Raw genomic sequence first — 20,570 nt, forward strand, 5'->3', positions numbered from 1 at the left:
CCGGTTGCGTGCTTCAAAATAAAATGAGAAACTCACAGAAGTAGTATTCCTTTCGGTGTATTTGTTTACGGTTTCACGCAAGATATATCTTCAAGTCCATGTTGTACCATATGTTCACTTAAGCAAACAATGTCATTGTATGCTGTTGTTGCTAAAGCCAGGGGTCGAAAAAGTTAAATGCACAAGGTAAAAATAATCTGATTCCGGTTGCATGCTTCAAAATAAAACCAGCAACTCACAGGAATACAGTACTATTTTAACTCTATTTCCGATTTCTAGCTAATACTGTATTTTAGTTTTAACTTATTCGTAGCTATATTAAATCTAAATGTGATTAATTTAGTTTTGATTATCCTGGTGAATCGCGTTTTTACAGAGAACTTGCTATGGCTGTTGTTCGCTATACTTCTGATTTCACTTCTTTTAAAAGATGCCTTTACGTCTGTTATGTAAAACATTATAACTTATTATTTTTAAAAAATCATTTATTTACTTATGTTTACGCATTCTTTTCACGTTTTCAGTTTTCTGTGACAATACGTCCTCCTTTGTAGAGGGCGCTCTCACGAAAAAGCTCGAAGTGTTCATTTCCGGTTTTACGCACTGACATCTTAACGTGCTTATTTCAGCAATAAATCAAAACTTACAAGCACGAGTCAAAATCGTGTCTAAATTAATTAATCTTAAGTCTAGAGATACAACTTTTTGTTTAGTTCACGCCAGCTAATCAAATTTTGGTTTCATTTAATTAATTCGGTGACAATTCTTCCAAGTCTGTAGAGGGCGCTGTAGTAAAACTGTTGCGTATTGTTTACAAACTGAGCGGACAAGATGGCGGAGGCGGACAAGTCAAAAGAAGGCTCCTGCACTTTCTTGTTCAAAAAATCAACTAAGAAATTTTCGGGACGAAAAAGAAAAGCCAGTGACAGCGACAAAGGTACCAATGCTTATTTAAATTACATATTTACGGTTAAGAATAATTATAATGTGTTTCTACGTTACGATCCCATGCTCAGATGGGAACAGTGATGAAGAGCTCAGCTCTGTGGTCAGAAAGAATAAGAAAGAGACGCGAGTAAACCCGATGATTCAAAAGGTAACATCACATCTTAAAATGTTACTTTTAAGTAGGACTGGGGATTCATTCATTTTTTGTGAGGACGATTTTGTGCGTCCTCGCTGACATGCATTGGTTGATGTGGGAAATTTATTACAATCTGAAATGGCATATTTGTGGTTTTTCAGCCCGTACTGTACTTCCCAGCCCTACTTTTAAGTTGCAGATAATATATTTAAATAAAGTCTCAGTAACTTAATTTGTCATGTATCCAGTCCAAGAAAGTGGAGAAGGGGGCTGTGTCCTCCAGTGAAAGTGACGATGACAAGGAGGAAAAGAAAATAACTGTTTCCTACAAGTCAACACGCTCAGCTGTGAGTTGGCATCACTTAGAAGTTTTATCATGATTCTTAACAATAGTACATAGGCACCACTCCGTATTTAAATGTAGCGTCACCCCATTTTCACTGTTTGCGTTCTAAAAGAAACCAGAGGGCCCAGAGGACATGGGCGCCACGGCAACATACCAACTCGACACAGAGCGTGACAAGGATGCTCAGGCCATCTTTGAGAGGAGCCAGAAAATCCAAGAGGTAAGCCACATCAAAATGTGTTAGCCAAGTGTGGTCCATTTTTTTCTTATTACATTGCTTACTTATGATTGCTTCTGGAATGAACCCCCTTTGTGTCCTTTTTTTCCAGGAGCTGACGGGCAAGGAGGATGATAAGATCTACCGTGGCATTAACAACTACCAGAAATTCATCAAACCCAAAGATACTACCATGGGCAATGCATCCTCTGGCATGGTCCGGTGGGTTACCATCCACCACAAATTAGGGCTAGGCGATCAGGCTTTTAAATGAAATCGCCGATATTTTTCACCACAAAAATCAGATTTCCAATTTTAATCGTTCCCCACAATCCACTTATAGAAAAAGCAAATGACAAAGACATCCAACATTAGATGGATTAAGCAGATTAATCCATCCATTAAAATTTTTACAGGAAAGGACCTATCCGAGCGCCGGAGCACCTGCGAGCCACTGTTAGGTGGGATTACCAGCCAGACATCTGCAAAGACTACAAGGAGACCGGATTCTGCGGCTTTGGAGGTAAATAATAGATGATCGAAACATCAAATAATTAGGCAAGCTAGTTACACCTTCTGGTTCTTTTGTTTAGACAGCTGCAAGTTCCTCCACGACCGATCCGACTACAAGCACGGCTGGCAAATCGAGAGGGAACTGGAGGAGGGCAGATACGGCGCCAATGGTGAACTCAGTCATGTCATATTACAATTATCATGACCAAAAGGATCACGATTCACATCACGTTATTTCTAATGGGAAAAAAGATTTTATCCTTCCCTAACATTGTGCTCTAGATGAGGAAAACTACGAGGTGAGTAGCGACGAGGAGGACTTGCCATTCAAGTGTTTCATCTGCAGAGAGTCCTACAAGAATCCCATCGTCACAAAGTAGGCAGCTCATTTGCTTTGAATCGTTTTAGCGCGTGCACACTGCAAACTCACATTTCTACCTCCACTCAGGTGCCGTCATTACTTTTGCGAAACCTGCGCCCTTCAGCACTATCGCAAGTCCAAGCGCTGTTACGTTTGCAACACTCAGACCAACGGTGTCTTCAACCCCGCCAAGGGTGAGGCCCTCACTCTCCCTGCGCTTCAATCACCTGCTACTGCTCGCATATTTTGCTGTAAAGTAGAATCTCTTTTTTTTTTCCACAACAGTATTTGTTTTCTTGAAAAGTAATAAGGAACAACTGCTTCCTCTTGGAAGAAAATGTCCTTTTTAGTCCAAACATACAGTGGATCGTTTACATACGAGTTCATTGGCTCCGTGACTACGCTTGTAACTCAAAACACTCATATCTGAAATCATCTTTCCCCATTAAATTGAATGGAAATACCATTAATCCATATATAAAAATGTTGTGAGTGTGACTCAGTACGCCGCAGTAATGTTTTGCAGAGGTTAAAGAATATGTGATTTTATTAGATTGTCTATATGTGTTGCTGCTCCGACTGTGTTCAAATATTCGTTCCTTATAGCGTAGTAAAACTGCGTAATGAAATCTGCTTAAAAAATTACAACAAAAAAAAATTAAAAGATACAAATCAAGTAATCACTTACCACATGCTCATATTTCATGTTTCTTTCAGACTTGCTGGCAAAGATAGAGAAACGCAAAGCCGCCACCGACTTGCCGCCATCCGACGAAGATGAAGACTGACATCTCCACATTATTCCCCCCCTGTCGGTCTTTGTGTACATTGTGAATAAAGTTATATTTTTTAGCAAGTGGAAACATTGCTTTTATTGTCAAATCTGTAACATTCATGCACAAGAGCCAGTAAAGGAACATGCAAACGTGAGTGCGAGGTAGAGCATCTTCTGTACAAAGCCTGAGAGGAGAAGGAGGCCATTTTAAGACAACAAGAGACGTCAAAGGAAGTGAAATGGCGACCGGCTCGTCACCTCCGAGAAGACCAACGTCAATTTATTTACACTCGGACACGGCCCGTCCTTGTCCGTCAAGGTCAGAAGTCCCAGTCGTCCACGTCCAGGTGGCTGAGGCCCGACTCCAGGCTGGCCAGTCTGGACGGCGAAGGCAGCGGCTGTGAACTCTCACCGCTGCCGATGGGCGAGGCGGGCCTCAGCAGCTCGGGCAGCGCCTCAGAAGGACGCCGCTTGATCTGTGAGAGGCACACAATCATTAATATTGGACAAAAATAAGTGCAATACCTTTAAGTGATGTAATTTACATTACATTTACAGATACATTATTTTCCTGGTATCTTTTCTTCCTGACCTTACTTCCCTCACAGTTACTTTTTATTCTTACATCTTGACTTATGTCCTTTGCCTGAAACCTACTTTTTTTGCCACCCTTCCTTCCCTCTGTTCCACCTGTTTCTATTCCATGCATCCTTAATTCCATCCTTGCTTCCCTTGCTTACATCTACGTTTGTTTTTATTCCCTCCTTTGTATCAAACTTGCTTTTTATGCATGAATCCTTCCTTCCTTCCTTTTCCTGAACCTTTATTGCCTGTCATTCCCTCCTTTTCCCCCTCAGAAATGCTTTTATTCATACATGCTTACATCCTTGCTTCACTAAAACCTACTTTTCTGCCTTCCTTCATATACCCTCTTTATCACACCTGTTTTAATTCATACACCTTTAAATCCTTCATTCTGTAACTTGAACCTGCTTATCTGCCTTCCATTGCACTTGCTTTTCATTTACGCATCTACATCTTTTGTTTAACTCTACCTTCTGCCTTCGTTCCTTCAATCACTCCTTCCATCACACTGTTGCTTATTCATACATCCTTACATTCTTCCTTCATGTAACCTACTTTCCTGCCTTCCTTCATTTCCTCCTCCCTTCACACGTTTTTATACTATTTATTTTTTTATACTACTATTTCGTCCAACCTTCCTTCCACCCTGTCCACCTTCCTTCCCTCAGACTTGCCTTCACTCCCCCCATTCCATGCCAGTACCTTTGACAATCTATAGTGAGCGACAATGTCAAGATAATTTCCTGTCAGACACACCTGCTTGAAGAAGGGATGACCTATGAGAGCGGAGGCAGAGGGTCTAAATGAAAAAAAGGAGAAAAAAAAGTCATCAGAGTTTTATGCAATTTTTTTTAGCTGACACTTCACACTACCTCTTCTCCGGGTCCCTCTGAAGACACAACTCAACGAAGGCGTGAAAGTGCGACGAGAAGGTGCGATTGTACGGGTGTCCGGACGAGGAAGAGGAAGCTGGTTCGCCGTTGGAGTGGCGGACCCTGTCAACACTGCCGCCTCCTCCCGGCCCCTCGCAGATGCCCGAGTCTGCGCCGGAGCGCGACGGCTTCATGGAGAGCTCCTCCGGCGGGATGGTGGTGGTGTCGAGCAAGCACGGCACCGTCCCGTTTAGCTTCTCCAGCAGCATCTGCGTAAGGGAAGTGGGGGGGGGGGAAAAGTGAGTTTTAGTCCTTTGTGAGATGTCCAACATCAGCTGGATGGAGTCTTCTCTTACTTGCGTAGCCGGCATGTCCTTAAAGGGGACGTGTCCGTTAGCAAGCTCACACGCTGTGATGCCAAGGCTGTAAATGTCTGAGCGAAAGTCATAGCCCTGTAGGTTCTGCAAAGGGATTTTGATGAACCCATTTTAGGGAAAAAAAAACCCAATCTTGATATTAAGGCAACAAATATCACAAGACTCTTGCTGTAAATGCTAAATGGCTCGGATGAAGGAACGAAGCAAGCCGTTTGAGGCCCCCCGGGCCATGCTGCGCACCCCTGATCGAACCGTGCCAGGAGATACTGCTGAAAAGTGTTTGAGAATCACTGAGAGTGTGATTTTCACTGCACCTGTTGCAGCACCTCAGGGCTGAGCCACGGCAGCACCTTGACGCTGTTCTGTGGGAAGTCGTGCACCACCTTGGCTCGCTGGCCGTGTCGGATCAGGCTGAAGATGCTACGAAGGCCAGACATGCGCACCTGGCCGTCAGCAGCAATCAGCACGTGGCTGGCCTTTACACTCCTGCATACGACACAAAATGTTACGACACGTAACATACTGCACAATATTACATTTAATATTACATTTATTACATTGTCAAATGAAAATGAAGTTTATACTATGCAGTAGGATAACAACACAATTGAGAGTAACACTCTTTGTTTGTGAAATGAATGACACTATGCACTGCAATATTACTGTTTATTATTATTATGTGCAGACAATCAATATTTTGCAGACAACAGTACTATAGACTGTTATATTGTTATGCATAGTCATATGACCTTTTAAATTGCACTCATTGTGACTCTAGAATGTGAGTAAATTATTAGCATATTCACACTTCATTGTTCAAATGGTTTTAATTCCTCTCCGTTTTGTATTCAATGCAAAATAATTATTTTGCAGACATACTATGCATCAATAGACGTTTCATACACTACACTACAAATGGGTCTATTACAATTTATTATAATGTTCCATCCCTCCATGTACCTGTGCACATATCCCATCTGGTGGATGTACTCCAGTGCTTTGAGGATGCCCAGTAGGATGTATGCGATGGTGAGCTCACCCATTCCATCAGGGAAATATGTGCTGACGAGCTCTCTGGCTGAGCCTGGCGAGAACAAAAAAAAAAAAACACATCAAGTATGGCGTGTGAGCGTTAAATGCAATTATCATCCACGCACTAGCACCTCACCATATGCCATGAAGGGAGTGATGACCCACAGCTCGTTCTCGGCGATGAAGACGCTCTTATAGGGCAAAATGCTGGGGTGGTGAAACAACTTGGACACATGCAGCTCGGCCTGCGGGAGTGACATTAAGTGGTTAAAAAAAAAAATCTGAGGAGTTGTCTTTTGAGTTTATTCCTTGAGGGAAGGCAAGAGATTTGCCTAGCTCAGATGATGACTTTCAGATTGACGCAGACCTGCAGGTACGCGACCATGTCGTTAGTACACGACTCCAAGTCGATGCGTCGTATGGCCACGTGCTCCCCGGTGGGTCTGTACTGGGCCCGGTTGACCGTCATGAGGTGATCCAGGCCTTGACCTGTTAAACGGAAAAATCACATGCCACTCAAATGCTCCTTTCAGTGATCGTATTATGCGGTTGTATCTTGAAATAAGACACTGACCCAACTGCATATTGGCAGTTCGGCATTTGCGGATTTGCCAATCCTCCCTTTTTGGAGGGGAACCTTTCCAACGTTTTTCGCCCCCCAAAAAAAAAACTCACCCTTTCGCTGTGCTTAAGTCATCTGAATGCCAAAGAATTACACTGAGGACATACATCTAGTTAGGAAGTACATGGTTCTATGTCTCTGCCAAGTAGCACTGATGAAAAATGATGGCCCACTGCAGTATTTTAAGTTGCCCACCCGATTTAGACAAAAGCTGTCCTTCGCCACAACCTTGTGACATCCATTACAGCACAGTGTAAAGGTATGGATTTTTGCTATGTGCGGTATAGCTTGCTTCCTATCAACCTCGGATAGCGCAGGTGCACTGTATTAATAAAATGTGGAGAAGGACCTACCAATAACAGCGAGCAGCTGATAGGCGCTGCTGTCGGGGAGGAAGCTGCCCATGGTGTCTCGGCGAGGAAGGGATGTCACGCTTTCCCTGCTGTCCTCATGAGCCTGGACAAAGATGCAAGAAAGGACACGTGGAAGTTTAATTAGAAATGATGACATTGATTTAACAAGGACCAAAAGACATCCAATTCCCATTTTGTTCCTAATATGCTCTGAGTTATCTGTGTCACACCAGTCAAACTAATAAGTCACCATTTATTATGTTGTCCTCGCCATTTTTGGGGGTTGCAGGGTCATTACAGTAAGTATACTGAAAAAAACCCATTGACAAAAAGCAATGTATCGGGAACGAGAACGCTAAACCACAAAGTAGCGGAAATTGCAGATTAGAAACACGTTGGAGCGTGCTCAGTGTGTGAACAAGGTGTCAGAACCACAATTACGTGAGTGCTATCATCAGCCAGTTGCTCAATACCATAACACATCTTTGTGAAGAAATAAAATGTGAGCGTGTGAGGGTCCACTGTGTCACTATTTCCAGGGAAAACGTAAAAAAAAAAACAAATCCTGGTGCAACGCTGTAACCTGTGGTGGTGGAAGGGCGAGAAGAGGCTGTGATTTCCAAGGCGACATTCGTTGAAGTGGCGTCGGCGTCAAACGGAGCAGGCGTGCGTCGCCATGCATTGCCACAGCACAGCACGCCGTCCAACTCCCAAAAGCCGCACGACATTAGCGAACACCTGAGACTAACATGCATCCTATGTGATCTCAACACAAGCAGCCATTTAGCGATGCTTTGACAGACAGCTTTTGTATTGGATCAAGATAAAGAGAAGGATTGGGTGATACGGCCTTATTTGATTTCCCATTTTAAACCATTTTCCCCCATCACTTAGAGAAAACAAAAATGATGATGACATTATTCAAAACAAGCTGTGCTTTGTTTCCTTTCTCCGGGTATCATTTTTTCCAGCTGTTTTCCCCACCTTCCATAGAAATAAACATTTCTTTACAGATAATGTGAATATTTAAGGAAGTATTTCCACTCGGGGAAAAAAATGCATGTTATAAGTAAATTAGTATTTTAATTTTTGTCTATGTATATTTTTTTTTAATTTATGTTTTATAGTTTAAATCAACAAATTAATATCCAGGTGTCATTAAATATATCACAAAAACCTGACATTTGAAGAGGGGTGTACAGACTTTTTATCGCAACATGACTTTCTTTATAGTCATGTTGTTTGTGGAGGTAGTGCACATCAGCGGGGACATCTTTTAAACTATAGAAGCGGGGAAAAAAAAGTTGTGACTCCTGACAAATTAACTTGAATTAATCAATAAAATAGATTTAATGGCCAGCCTTATAAGAGATATCACCATTGTTGATTCCAGATCAATAGGAATGCATGTGGGCACCTGGTGTGACCTTCCCACAGTAAATTTACCGGTACTTAATTCTGAGTACACTGCCAACATTGGGCAAATAGGGAGGGGTTACTCATGCATACTGAAAAGTATAAATAAACTTGTGGTCGTGGGCTTCCACACGGATTGATGAACCTGTGCGCACACACGCGCGCGCGCATGCACGCACACAACAGGCACAGAGGGGCGTTGCAATGCAGTGACAGGACACTTACTTCCCCATGAGTGTGTTCCTGAGATTGCTCTGGGGTAGAAAGACCACATCAGTGACATGAAGACATCAACACACACACCATCTTCTTGAGTAGTTTAGGGGACCACCTTCCAGCTGTCATTTGACCCCACAATAATGATTGCCTAAACACGAACGGCTTAAATTCAACCATAAACTGCACAAGCTGATGGGAAGACAGCAAAGCTAGGAAACCAGTGAACCACACCATTATACAACAAACTTCAACAGCTTATTATCAGGATTATACTGAAATTGACAATTAAAGTGAACCTAAAAGCCAATTTCACCTATGTAACCGCTAAACGGACATGTCATACAATATTTCTGTGTTTGAACCATACATACAATGGAGAGCAGATCAGTGAAGTGTACATCGACAGATGAACTCTCCTTTGCGTCACATCTCACACCTTCGTTATTCATCTCGAGACCTCCTCAAATTTACAACCTTTTGGACACCTCTGTGGCAAATATGTACACTAAGAAACAATATGCTTCATTTTTTTCCACTTAAAAGAAACAACTTAAGACTTCCCCCAAACAAGCAAAGATTAAATTACGATTATTTGAATTATCTACTTTTTATGACCAAAAAAACAAAAGCACAAAAGGTGAATAATTTCCTTTATTATAATAGCAGGGTGGTAAGGCTTTGGTGGCGATTAATTTTGTTGTTATATTTTTCCACGATGATGCCAATTGAGAGTGCAAAATGCATCAGAGTGTAAAAGATAATTAAGAGTAAAATACAATCACTGAAAAGAAATTTCATGCCTCAAAATGCATCCTGGAATCAACTGCATTCGACTTTAGAGGCTCAGTTACACAAATCAGCATGTTCGGAGTGACGTCAACAGAGTATCCACCAGATGCACTTAACTAACCATGTACAATGACTGCAACTGGCTAAAAAGTTTCAAGTATGTATCCCTCCGTGAAAGTCAAGGGTCCAAGGTACAAAAACAAAGCATTGATGAAATACTCAAGAACCTTGTACAAAGAAGTCTTTTTTTTGTTTTGTTTTCCATGATGAGTTATTACACAAGGATGACATATATTGTCTTCTGCTTTTAGCGTTGGGCCTCACCTCCAAACAACTCCAAATCCCGCAGGCTCTCCACACTCAATTTCTCAGACACCCAACGCTGACACACAGAAGGTTACAATTCACAGACAAAGAGGGAGAAAAAGAGGAAGATGATTCAAGCATGAATGAGGACAATATCCACAGGAATCACATCTGCGATTAATGATGAAGACTCACAATGCTTGTACATCCCTCTCAATTGAATTAATAGACTAAACAGGATTTAAATCTATTTCACTGAGACCGTAATGGGAAATAAATAGGTGGATAGGACTTACAAGAAAAGACATTGATCCCTTTGTTTCATCTAATCTTGTAACCACGTCCTGGGAATACCTGTGAAAGCACATGTGAGCACGTCTTTATATCTATCGGCGGCTATAGGTGAAAGACTGTGAAGGTTTATCTGTTTGAATCACAACATAGTAGACAAAATGAGTGAGCCGTCGTAGCTACTCAGTTGTCATGGTGAAGTGCGCAGGCTAGCGATGCTAACACCCACTGAACTTACGTTAGCTATACTCGCTGGCGACTCTTCATTGTTATATAATTCCTCATTATGCGGTGTATTAAACGTGTTCACTTACCGCTTAAACTGTATAATATGCGGATTTGACTAAAAATTTACTTTAACGTAACTAAATGAGCTCCCCATCCTCGGAGCGCCGCTGACAGCTAACTGTTGGTGTCGCGTACGAAATACGTCAATGGAATAGGAGGGCGCAAAAACGGGCGGCGTAGGTTGATGACGTTAAACGTTCTTCCTCCGCTGTAAAAACAATTTAACGGCGCTTTTCGGGACATCAGCCAACGGGTAAAATAGGAATATTTTGGCATGTGCGCTAATTAGAAAGTGCAATTTGATATTTTTGTGTCAAATGCACATTATTGTATCACGCCACATGCATGGAGAAGCCATGCGCTCTGATTACGGCCTCAGTTCGTGGCCTGTCGATCAAGCTAATGCTAATGCTAAGATGTCGTCATTGGACTCTTGCTACATTGTTTTTTTTAAATGCCCACTATACAACTACTTGTCCGGTTTTGCATGGTATTTGTTATCATTTCTGTTGCGCAGTTTTACGTATTAAGACGTGCCTTTCTCAAGGAAGCGATTCATCGCACCTCCATTTTAATGTAAATGTCTGCACGTAAACGATCTATTTTTATGATAGAGTCGAGGTTACTTGATGTGTAATAACATTTATGGGTCCAGAACGTCGCTGAAGCAAAGATTTGTGAATAAATAAGTAAATTTAACCCACTAATTCAGTGATATCCACACTGGACGTTTCATTAGGTACGCCTAGGTTGTCAAAATGGCGTCCAAGTCAATGAAGATAATAACTAAACAGAGATAATAATGCTCAGCGTTGGTTGACGCTGTGAGGAACTTATAAATGTAGCAATAAGTGTACTCTTGCTACTCACAGGAGTTTAGGGACCATGATCTGTTGACGCCCTCACCTAACAGTGTTTATAATGGCCTGTATCAATAGTACTTTAAACCCCAAGTAAACTCCAAACTATGATCCCAAAAGACTTAAATATCATTTCAAACTTATCTTACAACAATACCATTAAAAAAAGATGCCTTATAAATTTGGAAGTTTGAAGAATACACCGTAAATTCATCCCATTTACAGCCAGTGCCGATATCAATTAATACTTTTCTATTAGAAATGTATATACAGTGTATTTTTAGTTTAACTCTTACTGTACCTTACATTGAGCAGCTAGAGATTAGCATCTGATCAGCTGTTGACATGCACTAATTGCCGAACTTTATCTGCATCATCTTCATAAGTTAACACTTGATTTCTCTAATGAGCTAACATGATCATGTTACTGCTGACTGAATAAATGAGGCAAATTATTTTAATTTTTTTTTTTTTTTGCGCACAGCCATGAATTGGAACAAAGGCGGTCCCGGTGTGAAGCGTGGCTTCGGCTTTGGGGGCTTTTCCCTCGGAGGTGGGAAAAAAGAGGAATCATCACTCCCCCAGAAATCCCACGGGTCATTCGGGTTGCCGGGTTCGAGTGGTAGCGGCTATGGGAAGGGCCAACTACCGTCTTTCTACAAAATTGGTACCAAAAGAGGCAATTTCGACGAGGAGAATGCGTGAGTGTTCTCTACAAGGCTACAGAAAACACACATGAAAACTAGTCTAGAAATAACATTTCCAAGCTTTTCCCAACAAGGTATTTTGAGGACGACGAGGAGGAGTCCAGCAGCAACGTAGACCTGCCATACATCCCGGCAGAGAACTCACCCACGCGGCTGCAGATGAAGTCCGGCGGCGGCTCAGACAGTGAGGACGATCCCCTTGACGCCTTTATGGCTGAGGTTGAAGTAAGCGTGATCAACTGTTTATTTTCATTCTGTTCTCAATGGCACAGAACATGGCTAAAGACATTGTCCCTATTTGAATATTGCAAGTGCAGTAATTTAGCAACATGTTGGAAACTTTGGACGGGTGCGCTTCAGTTTATCTATTTGTTGTCATAACCTAATGAATAAACATTTTCAATAAACACAATCCATTTAATAATATCACAAGAATAATGTCATTGTCATTTTTTTCTGAGGGGAAAAAATAATTGATTGAAATTGGGATTTCGTGGGGGGGGGGGAATTTGCATTTTAATTTTTAGGCCATATCGCTCAGCCATGTTTTGTCCTGTCTAAACTAAAAATGTCTTCTCTCCCAGAACCAAGCGGCAAAGGACATTAAGAAAATCGAGGAAAAGTCGGCCAAGTAAGACTATCTTGAGTTTCTTACGACATTCTTACGGAGGTGTTTGAATTGAATGCTTTAGCAAGAAGGAAAATGCCCACAACTCAAAAAGATTGTTGTGTTGTTGTGCGGCACAAAAAAAGTGACATGCCAGCATTTCCTTTCTGCTTTTCTGGCTTCTATAGTACGGAAGAGAATTAGGGTCGCACTGAAAAGATCATAAAATAACAATATTGAGAATGAAGTTGAAATATTATGAGAATGAAGTTGAAATATTATGAGAACAAGTCTGTAGTATTTCCCAATATCCCACCAGGTATGCACGTACACCAGTGATAAGTTACTAAAAAGGCCCATGTTTCCTCATTTTCACAAACCATAACGACTACTGTATTTCACATACAAATGTGAATACGACATGTAGCATTGCAATCTGATGCTTCAAAGATTTTTTTTTTTTTACTCTAACTTTATTCTTGTAACATTAGGACTTTTTGCTTGTAATATATCTTGTCAACTTGCAACAGTTCGGATTATTTTTTCTACTAACGTCATGACGTTATTCATTACTACCACATGGCATTTCAGTTCAATTCTCATTAAACGACTTCTTATATTACTTTTTTCTTGTAATAAATTTAAAAACATAACTTAATCCTAATAGGATTAATTTTTCTCACATGATGGCTTTATTTTCGTGACATTACTGTTTGATTCTTGTAATAATTCATAGAGTCATTTTTCTCATTATAACTGAATTATTGTAAAATGACTATATTCTCATTAAGTCATTTTTCCGGTAATATTTTGATGTTATTCTCTTAAAATTGCATCTTTTCTTGTAACAATTAACTTATTCTTTTTGTACTTTTTGTTGGAACATTACAATGTAATACTGTTAACATTATTTCTTTTTTGTCCCCATTTTTTTAACATTAAAACTTTTTCTCACCAAACATTATTCTCATAGCATTACGACTTAATTGTCACTTTTTGATAATTTAACTATTTTTAATTTCCAGTGTGGCCCTAAGACTCCTTTGTACGGTAGTTAGCATACTATCAGGTAAGCACAGCGAGCCGCGTGCTCACACAGGTCTGGGGGGGCTGTTTTGGGTGTATGAACGAGCCGCAGGGAAGTTTTTTTTTTCTCCGCTTGTCATTTCAGGGGTATTCGTGATGACATTGAAGAAGAAGATGAACAAGTGAGTAGTGAGACCTTCGCAATACTTGAACCATCTCTTTGTCAACTGAGAAAACATCGCCCTCTCCCCCTTTTGCTATACAGGCACCATATAGGTTGTATTGGATATTCAGCTTGTTCATTCTTGTCTTTTTTTTTGTTCTGTGCAGACAACAAAGCATGTTTAAGTGTTAATTTAGCTCAGAAGGATCACTCCACAATCTTGACCGACATAATGCTATATTTGTTATCGTAAGTTCAGCTCTAGACATGCGCTGTTGTGCTTTCTGCAGGAGGCCTACTTCCGCTACATGGCCGAGAACCCCACCGCCGGCCTGACGCAGGAGGAGGAGGAGGAGAATGTGGATTACGACAGCGACGGCAACCCCATTGCTCCCGTCGCCAAGAAAATCATTATGCCCCTGCCTCCTATCGACCACTCGGAGGTATCGCACAGTTAATCGCCTGCTATGTCATGGTTCATCTATCGCAGCTCCCGTTATATTGCACCTTTTTCTGTCAAACATGTAATAAGAAAGTAAAATATGTTCACAAAGTGTGTTTTAAAAAAACAAAAAGAAGGGTATTTTAAGACTTCGCTGCAACAGCTTGTTGCTGCTGTGTGTATATTTGTTCCAAGTTATTGGTAATTTGCCGGTGTTGAATGACGTCAAAGGATGATTTTGAGAAAATTAGCTACAGTCTCTTGATACGGATTTTAACCTGTAGCACGCGGTTCTGCAACGTAACTCTTGCAATGAATCGGGAATTAATATGCATGCAGAGTATTTCTATCCCGCAGGCCACAACACATTATGTACACCTGCACGAATCCAAATGGTATTGTCTGAAATCACAGACTTGAGATTGAAGATTGTACTGTATGTGTTGATCTAGATTCAATCATTAAATTGTTTTTGAAAGTCTAAATATAGAATTGATGCATCCCCATAGATTGATTACCCGCCATTTGAGAAAAACTTCTACAATGAGCACGAGGAGCTCAGCAGCCTGACCGGAACTCAGGTGGTAGAACTACGGCAAAAGCTCAACTTGCGGGTAAGTAGTCATATAATGTCATAAAGGTCATATAATGCAAATGTCATTCCCCAAAGTGGTGATCGTGATTTCTAATGTCTCAGGTGTCTGGCGCTGCGCCGCCTAAACCATGTACCAGCTTCGCCCACTTCAGCTTTGATGAGCAACTGACGCATCAGATCCGCAAGTCAGAGTATACTCAGCCCACTCCCATCCAATGCCAGGTATAGCGAGGCACTCAGAAGTATGTCAAGTTGGAAGAATTAAACGTGTTGGATGCAGTGTTTTCTGGGTTTATCTATAGGGCGTGCCGATCGCTCTGTCAGGCCGCGACATGATCGGTATTGCGAAAACCGGTAGTGGCAAAACGGCGGCATTTATATGGCCCATGTTGGTGCACATCATGGACCAGAAAGAGCTGGAGCCTGGAGACGGGCCCATCGGCATCATCGTGTGCCCCACCAGGGAGCTCTGTCAGCAGGTATGGCAGGGTTAGGGTTAGGGTTGTGTTTTCAAGCAAAGTTTGGGTTTCTAACGCTTCCTCATTTCGCAGATCCACGCTGAATGCAAGCGCTTCGGCAAAGCGTACTCTCTGCGCTCAGTGGCGGTGTATGGAGGCGGCAGCATGTGGGAGCAGGCCAAAGCTCTGCAGGAAGGCGCAGAGATTGTGGTGTGCACCCCGGTAAAGAAATACAACAATCGTCCATACCTCCACACCACACCAAAAAATGACAACAAATTGACACAAATTGTTTTTTTTCCACAGGGTCGTCTGATCGACCACGTTAAAAAGAAGGCCACGTCCCTGCAGAGAGTGTCGTACCTCGTGTTTGATGAGGCAGACCGCATGTTTGATATGGGCTTTGGTGGGTTGAAATTATAGTACAGAGCACTCTACATTTAAAAAAAAAAAAAAGGAACTGAAGTCATTTTTTTTGTTTTGTTTCATTTTCCAGAGTATCAAGTTCGATCTATCGCCAGCCACGTGCGTCCAGACAGACAGAGTGAGCGCCTTTCATTATTTAGTGATTATTAAGTATTTTTCCACCAATGTAATGAATACGATTCCCGCCACAGCGCTTCTGTTCAGTGCCACGTTCCGTAAAAAAATCGAGAGACTGGCCAGGGACATCCTGATGGATCCCATCCGCGTGGTGCAGGGAGACATCGGAGAGGTGCCACGCTATCGCCATCTATTCATAATCATAACCATTAGCATTATGCGGTTCCACCAAGTTTGGGGTTTGAAACAAACATACATAACTTCCACTGGTTTTCATAATTTATCAATTTGTACTTATTAACTGTATAATATTCACAAATTTTTAACATAGCATTGGCTAAATTTTTCTAAATAACATTACCCGGATGAGCGCAACTTCCTATACATAGCTGATATTGGATTGGATCAAACATTTTGCCTGTGTTTCTTCAAGACCCGATTAATCGGCATGACACTACACACAGGATGGATTCTTAATTAGAAATCAATGGATCAAACCTCTTTTTTTTTTCTTTTTTTTTTCAGGCCAACGAGGATGTTACACAGGTGGTGGAGATGCTGCTGAGCGGCACGGACAAGTGGAGCTGGCTGACGCGGCGCCTTGTAGAGTTTACATCCAGCGGCTCGGTGCTGATTTTCGTCACTAAGAAGGCCAATTCGGAGGAGCTGGCCGCCAACCTGATACAGGAGGGCTACAGCCTGGGATTGCTGCATGGCGACATGGACCAGAGCGAAAGGAACAAGGTCATCAGTGACTTCAAGAAGAAGAACCTGCCCGTCCTGGTGGCTACTGACGTCGCCGGTGAGTTGGCGTCATTGCATTGGAAAAGCAATAGAAGTACAAAGACAATTACACATTATAGATTTGAAACAGCTTAATTATTGCTTTGGTGTAATCTTGTGGCATCTTGGTCAAGGAACTATCTTGAAGTGAGTTAAGGAGCTTCATTTAGACAAAAGTAGAGCTATGCTACCATCTTGTGGAATCTATAGGCTATTATTCACAGTTTGTCACTATTTGTCCCTTTTTTACCATTCTAACTCCCCTCATAAATTTCCAATGTTGCCAAATACTTTTTTCACAAAAATACAACCTTTTTCTTGAAGAGGTATTGTGATTTTATTTTGGGAAAAACAATGTTGACTTTTTTTTGTTACATTGCAATTTTTCTCATAACATTTGAATCTTCTCATAATAATATAGCTTGTCACCGTACTGCCACCTAACTGACTGGAGTGTTAACTGCATGGCCTTATACATGATGGCTTTTTTTTTTTTTTTTTTTTTTTAGACAGCCGTCATTTAAGTTCATTTTTTTTCTTATACTCAACCAATCACTGTCCTCCCTTACCTCCCTCCCCAGCGCGCGGTCTGGACATCCCATCCATCCGCACAGTGGTCAACTATGACGTGGCGCGTGACATCGATACGCACACGCACCGTATTGGCCGGACGGGTCGAGCTGGCGAGAAGGGTGTGGCCTACACCCTCCTTACCAGCAAGGACGCCACCTTTGCCGGGGACCTGGTGCGCAACCTGGAGGGTGCCAATCAAAGCGTTTCCAAAGAACTGATGGACTTGGCCCTACAGGTAATCTAGAAAGTAACCATTTGGGTAAAAAATATTTGGACATTGACATTTTGCTTTTATACGCAACCACAACGGATTTGAACTGAAACTCTTCCAGACACTATGCTAGAGGTGGATAAACTTTTGCTCAAATAGGACAACGAACAAAAAAATATTTGTACATTTTTAGGGACCAATTTTGCGTGAAAAACACAGCAATATTACAGGAATCTTACTATGACAGGAGAACCTCTTTAATAGTCTACATAAAATGGCTGTCATTATTAGTTGCTAAACACCATGTTTGTAAATCTGCTTAACTTTAACATACTACTATTGGACCTAATTTAATGGTTTTACATTTATATTCCTTTTTTTCATATTCTAGAATCCATGGTTTAGGAAGTCCAGATTCAAAGGTGGTAAAGGAAAGAAGCTGAACATCGGTGGAGGAGGACTTGGTTACAGAGAGAGACCAGGATTGGGCGCTGACACTTCTGTGAGTTTTTTATATACTGATACATAATTATATTTTGTATTGTGCCGATTCACAACTAAGACACTTTTTTTTATGCAATTGTACATTAAAGAAAAGCAACAGAAACCAACCCATGCGCTAACACTCACCTACACTAATGCAGTTGTAAAGTCAAAATTCTTGTGACTATTTTGATGGAAAACACTTGTAGGCCATGAATTTAAAACAATCCAATGAATAACAGCAGCAGTAACGGTGCTGAGCGTGCCTTCTTGCGCTGCGTGACCACCCATTCCGAAACCGCCCAGCAAACTGTTTTGCAAACTGAGGGCTCCCCAGTATCATTTACAGTTTTTGAGCTAAGGCTTTTCAAGGATGAAGTTGCTGCCTGCTTAATAGTAGAGAACATATGACATATTAGATCCTTTCCCCCTCAAAATATATATTTCCAAAAGTCTATTTGATTTTTCAACAAATAAAACAAATACAAAGAGTCTTTGGTTGTTGACGGTGTATTGTATTCATCATAATTACAGTAAATATTGGTATGAAAAAGGGTTAGGAAAGAATCAAATGAAACAAAAAGAATCATAGGCCGTAGGGACCAGCATGTGATAAGCAAATAAATCTTTAAAAATGGAACAAAACTGGTGTTTGTTGACTTGCAGGATCGCAGCAGCACCAGCAGCGTGTTGGCTTCCTTGAGTAGCTATGACAAACCCAGTAGCGGGGCAATGGGAGACCGCATATCTGCCATGAGACAAGCCTTCCAGGTACAGTGAACTCATTTTTTTTTTTTTTTGAAAGTGTCTTGTACACCCGTGCTGTAGACTACTGCTTCTTTTTACACACAATTTGTCCATGATTTCATCTTGCCAGGCTCAGTACAAGAGTCACTTTGTGGCGGCGTCCGGCAACCCGCCCAAGCTCAGCGCCAAGTCCAGCAGCTCATCCGGCTGGACCAGCGCCGGCAGCCTGAGCTCGGTACCCACCGAGTCGCCCAGCGGCGCAGAGCGCGCCCAGGCCGTCGCCGCCTCTTTCGCCTTGCCGGGCTTCACCAGCGCCGGCTCACTAAGCACCGTGTCCGCCGCACAGAGCAGCGTGCCGACACCGTCGCGGGAACGCAACGATCGTGATCGAGAACGGGAGCGCAGCAGCCACCACAGCGACAGTCGTAACGGGGACGAAAGCAGGCGGGATAAAGAGGACAGAAGGAGCGAGAGGGACAAAGGAGACGATAGCTTCGCCGTACCCGAGCCGCCCAAACGTAGAAAGAGCAGGTGGGACAACTGATGAGGAAAATATTGCAGATAAATGCAGCCACCGTACAAACCCCATCAACACCGCTTTGTCCGCAGCATCAAGCAATAGTATGGAGCCCCAAACATGACATGAGGTGCAAAATTCAATTGCGGCCACTATACAGCTCTGAAAAAAAAATAATTAAAAAAAAAAACACTGGACTTTTGTAGGTATTTTGACCATTTTTCATCTTGTGAAAATGAATGCGCTTAATGATGCTTTTATCTGGAATTTGGGAGGTACTGTATGTTGTGAGTAGTTTATAGATTGAAACTAAAATGTTCATGTACCTGTTAAATAGCAAGATTGGAGAAACTCATCATTTTGCAACGGGCAATTTTTTTTCATTGGTGTACAAATTAGAATTGTCTGCACGTTATATCTACATCGTTCCCAAAATGTCCCCCCATCTTGGGGCTCCTTCCAAACATTACACTTTATACAGGTTAGTTCGTGTTGTGCTCACCTGCTTAAAAACTGGACTGCTGGTGTGTTTTCTTCATGTCTTTACAAAATAAAGCTAACTTTTTTTTCTAAGTAGAAAAAAAAATGCTCTGTGACGATATCAAACACGTATGTTTTTTCTTCTGAGTTGTAGTGAAGAAGTGCCTTCCCTGGCATGAGTCTCTTCTGTATGCTTTTCACCAGTCTTTATCGTGTTCTTTCATTCATATAAAAATATGTTTTTGTTTATTAAAGACTCTTTTGACAGCATACCCTCTCCCTGTTTTTTTTATGACCAAACATTAAATTGCTTCATTACATCACAAATAAGGTGTTGTAGGTGTGCTTTTTGAGAAGGTAGAAAATTGCACTACAATGGGAATGTTTCTTTACGTGTGCCTTGCGACTGACTGATGGCCAATCCAGGGTGTACCCTGTACCTCCAGCTCACTCAGCAACCCTTATGAGCAGGGGCAGGGGGGCCATCGGGAATTTGGGGAAAATATGCATATTTTCCCGACCGGCCGGTGTATTTCCGGTCAGGCTATCACACCCGCTAGCAGCACTCCCGTCTCCCTGTCAGCGTGTGACGCCAGCATGTCAACCAGTCCCCGTGCCACCATACAGAGCTTGTATCTCAAATTTTTTCCCACAAGTCAGAGCTTGACAATTGCCGAACAAAACAAATAAACTGCTCACTCGTATCTCAAGGCACCGCCGCATTGTGTGTTCCGACTACTTCAGGCCAGTCTTCCTAGTTGGACAAGATCAATTTCAGCAGCGATGGAATATACACGATGGAAATGCGTAAAGACTTTAATTTACGGTTTATCTAAAAGGGTGGATGAAGATATATCATGTATGATTATTGGACAATATGCCATACATTTTCAGTTATAAAGTCATTAAAGCCATATGACGTTTGAGTT

General features: G+C 41.8%; 3 protein-coding genes across 9 annotated transcripts; 2 read left to right on the plus strand and 1 right to left on the minus strand.

Annotated features, from left to right (window-relative positions):
• The first annotated feature begins 708 nt into the window (after nt 1–708).
• On the plus strand, nt 709–3,384 carry rnf113a (ring finger protein 113A). Its single transcript, XM_086054712.1, has 10 exons — nt 709–937; nt 1,017–1,096; nt 1,333–1,431; nt 1,543–1,650; nt 1,760–1,869; nt 2,064–2,170; nt 2,241–2,330; nt 2,443–2,536; nt 2,609–2,715; nt 3,239–3,384. The coding sequence occupies exons 1-10, from the start codon at nt 832–834 to the stop codon at nt 3,307–3,309; spliced, it is 972 nt and encodes a 323-aa protein (XP_085910838.1). The 5' UTR covers nt 709–831; the 3' UTR covers nt 3,310–3,384.
• strada (STE20 related adaptor alpha) lies at nt 3,348–10,636 on the minus strand. 6 transcript variants are annotated; one of them, XR_015089988.1, is made up of 14 exons: nt 10,473–10,636; nt 10,164–10,221; nt 9,886–9,943; nt 8,779–8,807; nt 7,138–7,240; nt 6,530–6,651; nt 6,299–6,407; nt 6,091–6,214; nt 5,445–5,616; nt 5,110–5,214; nt 4,754–5,022; nt 4,638–4,680; nt 3,555–3,772; nt 3,348–3,481 (listed from the first exon to the last, which is right to left on the minus strand). XR_015089988.1 is itself a non-coding variant. In XM_086054706.1 (13 exons), the coding sequence occupies exons 2-13, from the start codon at nt 10,173–10,175 to the stop codon at nt 3,617–3,619; spliced, it is 1,302 nt and encodes a 433-aa protein (XP_085910832.1). In that variant the 5' UTR covers nt 10,176–10,221; nt 10,473–10,636; the 3' UTR covers nt 3,349–3,616. The 6 variants fall into 6 exon arrangements, 5 of the variants coding, with proteins under 5 accessions (XP_085910832.1, XP_085910833.1, XP_085910837.1 ...); XM_086054706.1 differs by having other exon boundaries at nt 3,349–3,772; XM_086054707.1 differs by having other exon boundaries at nt 3,349–3,772; nt 10,397–10,577.
• Nucleotides 10,570–19,911, plus strand: ddx42 (DEAD (Asp-Glu-Ala-Asp) box helicase 42). 2 transcript variants are annotated; one of them, XM_086054703.1, is made up of 18 exons: nt 10,570–10,699; nt 11,791–12,007; nt 12,088–12,238; nt 12,598–12,644; nt 13,792–13,828; nt 14,100–14,252; nt 14,761–14,865; nt 14,949–15,068; nt 15,149–15,325; nt 15,398–15,526; nt 15,611–15,710; nt 15,801–15,848; nt 15,922–16,019; nt 16,373–16,649; nt 17,212–17,438; nt 17,806–17,916; nt 18,564–18,668; nt 18,775–19,911. In XM_086054703.1, the coding sequence occupies exons 2-18, from the start codon at nt 11,793–11,795 to the stop codon at nt 19,186–19,188; spliced, it is 2,514 nt and encodes an 837-aa protein (XP_085910829.1). In that variant the 5' UTR covers nt 10,570–10,699; nt 11,791–11,792; the 3' UTR covers nt 19,189–19,911. The 2 variants fall into 2 exon arrangements, with proteins under 2 accessions (XP_085910829.1, XP_085910830.1); XM_086054704.1 differs by lacking the exons at nt 10,570–10,699; nt 11,791–12,007; nt 13,792–13,828 and having other exon boundaries at nt 12,142–12,238.
• Nucleotides 19,912–20,570: the final 659 nt, after the last annotated feature.

The sequence above is a fragment of the Filicampus tigris genome, chromosome 16, assembly GCF_054856515.1.
Source record: "Filicampus tigris isolate MCC_2025a chromosome 16, RoL_Ftig_1.0, whole genome shotgun sequence".
Classification (NCBI taxonomy): domain Eukaryota; kingdom Metazoa; phylum Chordata; class Actinopteri; order Syngnathiformes; family Syngnathidae; genus Filicampus; species Filicampus tigris.

Coding starts and splice junctions, on each gene's coding strand:
- strada (XM_086054706.1), bottom strand. Junction 7,241..8,778: donor AGGAACACACTCATGGGGAA/GTAAGTGTCCTG, acceptor ATCTTTGTCCAG/GCTCATGAGGACAGCAGGGA. Junction 5,617..6,090: donor CAGATGGGATATGTGCACAG/GTACATGGAGGG, acceptor TGTCGTATGCAG/GAGTGTAAAGGCCAGCCACG.
- ddx42 (XM_086054703.1), top strand. CDS start 11,793: ATGAATTGGAACAAAGGCGGTCCCGGTGTGAAGCGTGGCTTCGGCTTT. Junction 14,866..14,948: donor GGCAAAAGCTCAACTTGCGG/GTAAGTAGTCAT, acceptor CTAATGTCTCAG/GTGTCTGGCGCTGCGCCGCC. Junction 15,527..15,610: donor AGATTGTGGTGTGCACCCCG/GTAAAGAAATAC, acceptor TTTTTTCCACAG/GGTCGTCTGATCGACCACGT.
- rnf113a (XM_086054712.1), top strand. CDS start 832: ATGGCGGAGGCGGACAAGTCAAAAGAAGGCTCCTGCACTTTCTTGTTC. Junction 938..1,016: donor AGCCAGTGACAGCGACAAAG/GTACCAATGCTT, acceptor TCCCATGCTCAG/ATGGGAACAGTGATGAAGAG. Junction 2,537..2,608: donor AAGAATCCCATCGTCACAAA/GTAGGCAGCTCA, acceptor ACCTCCACTCAG/GTGCCGTCATTACTTTTGCG.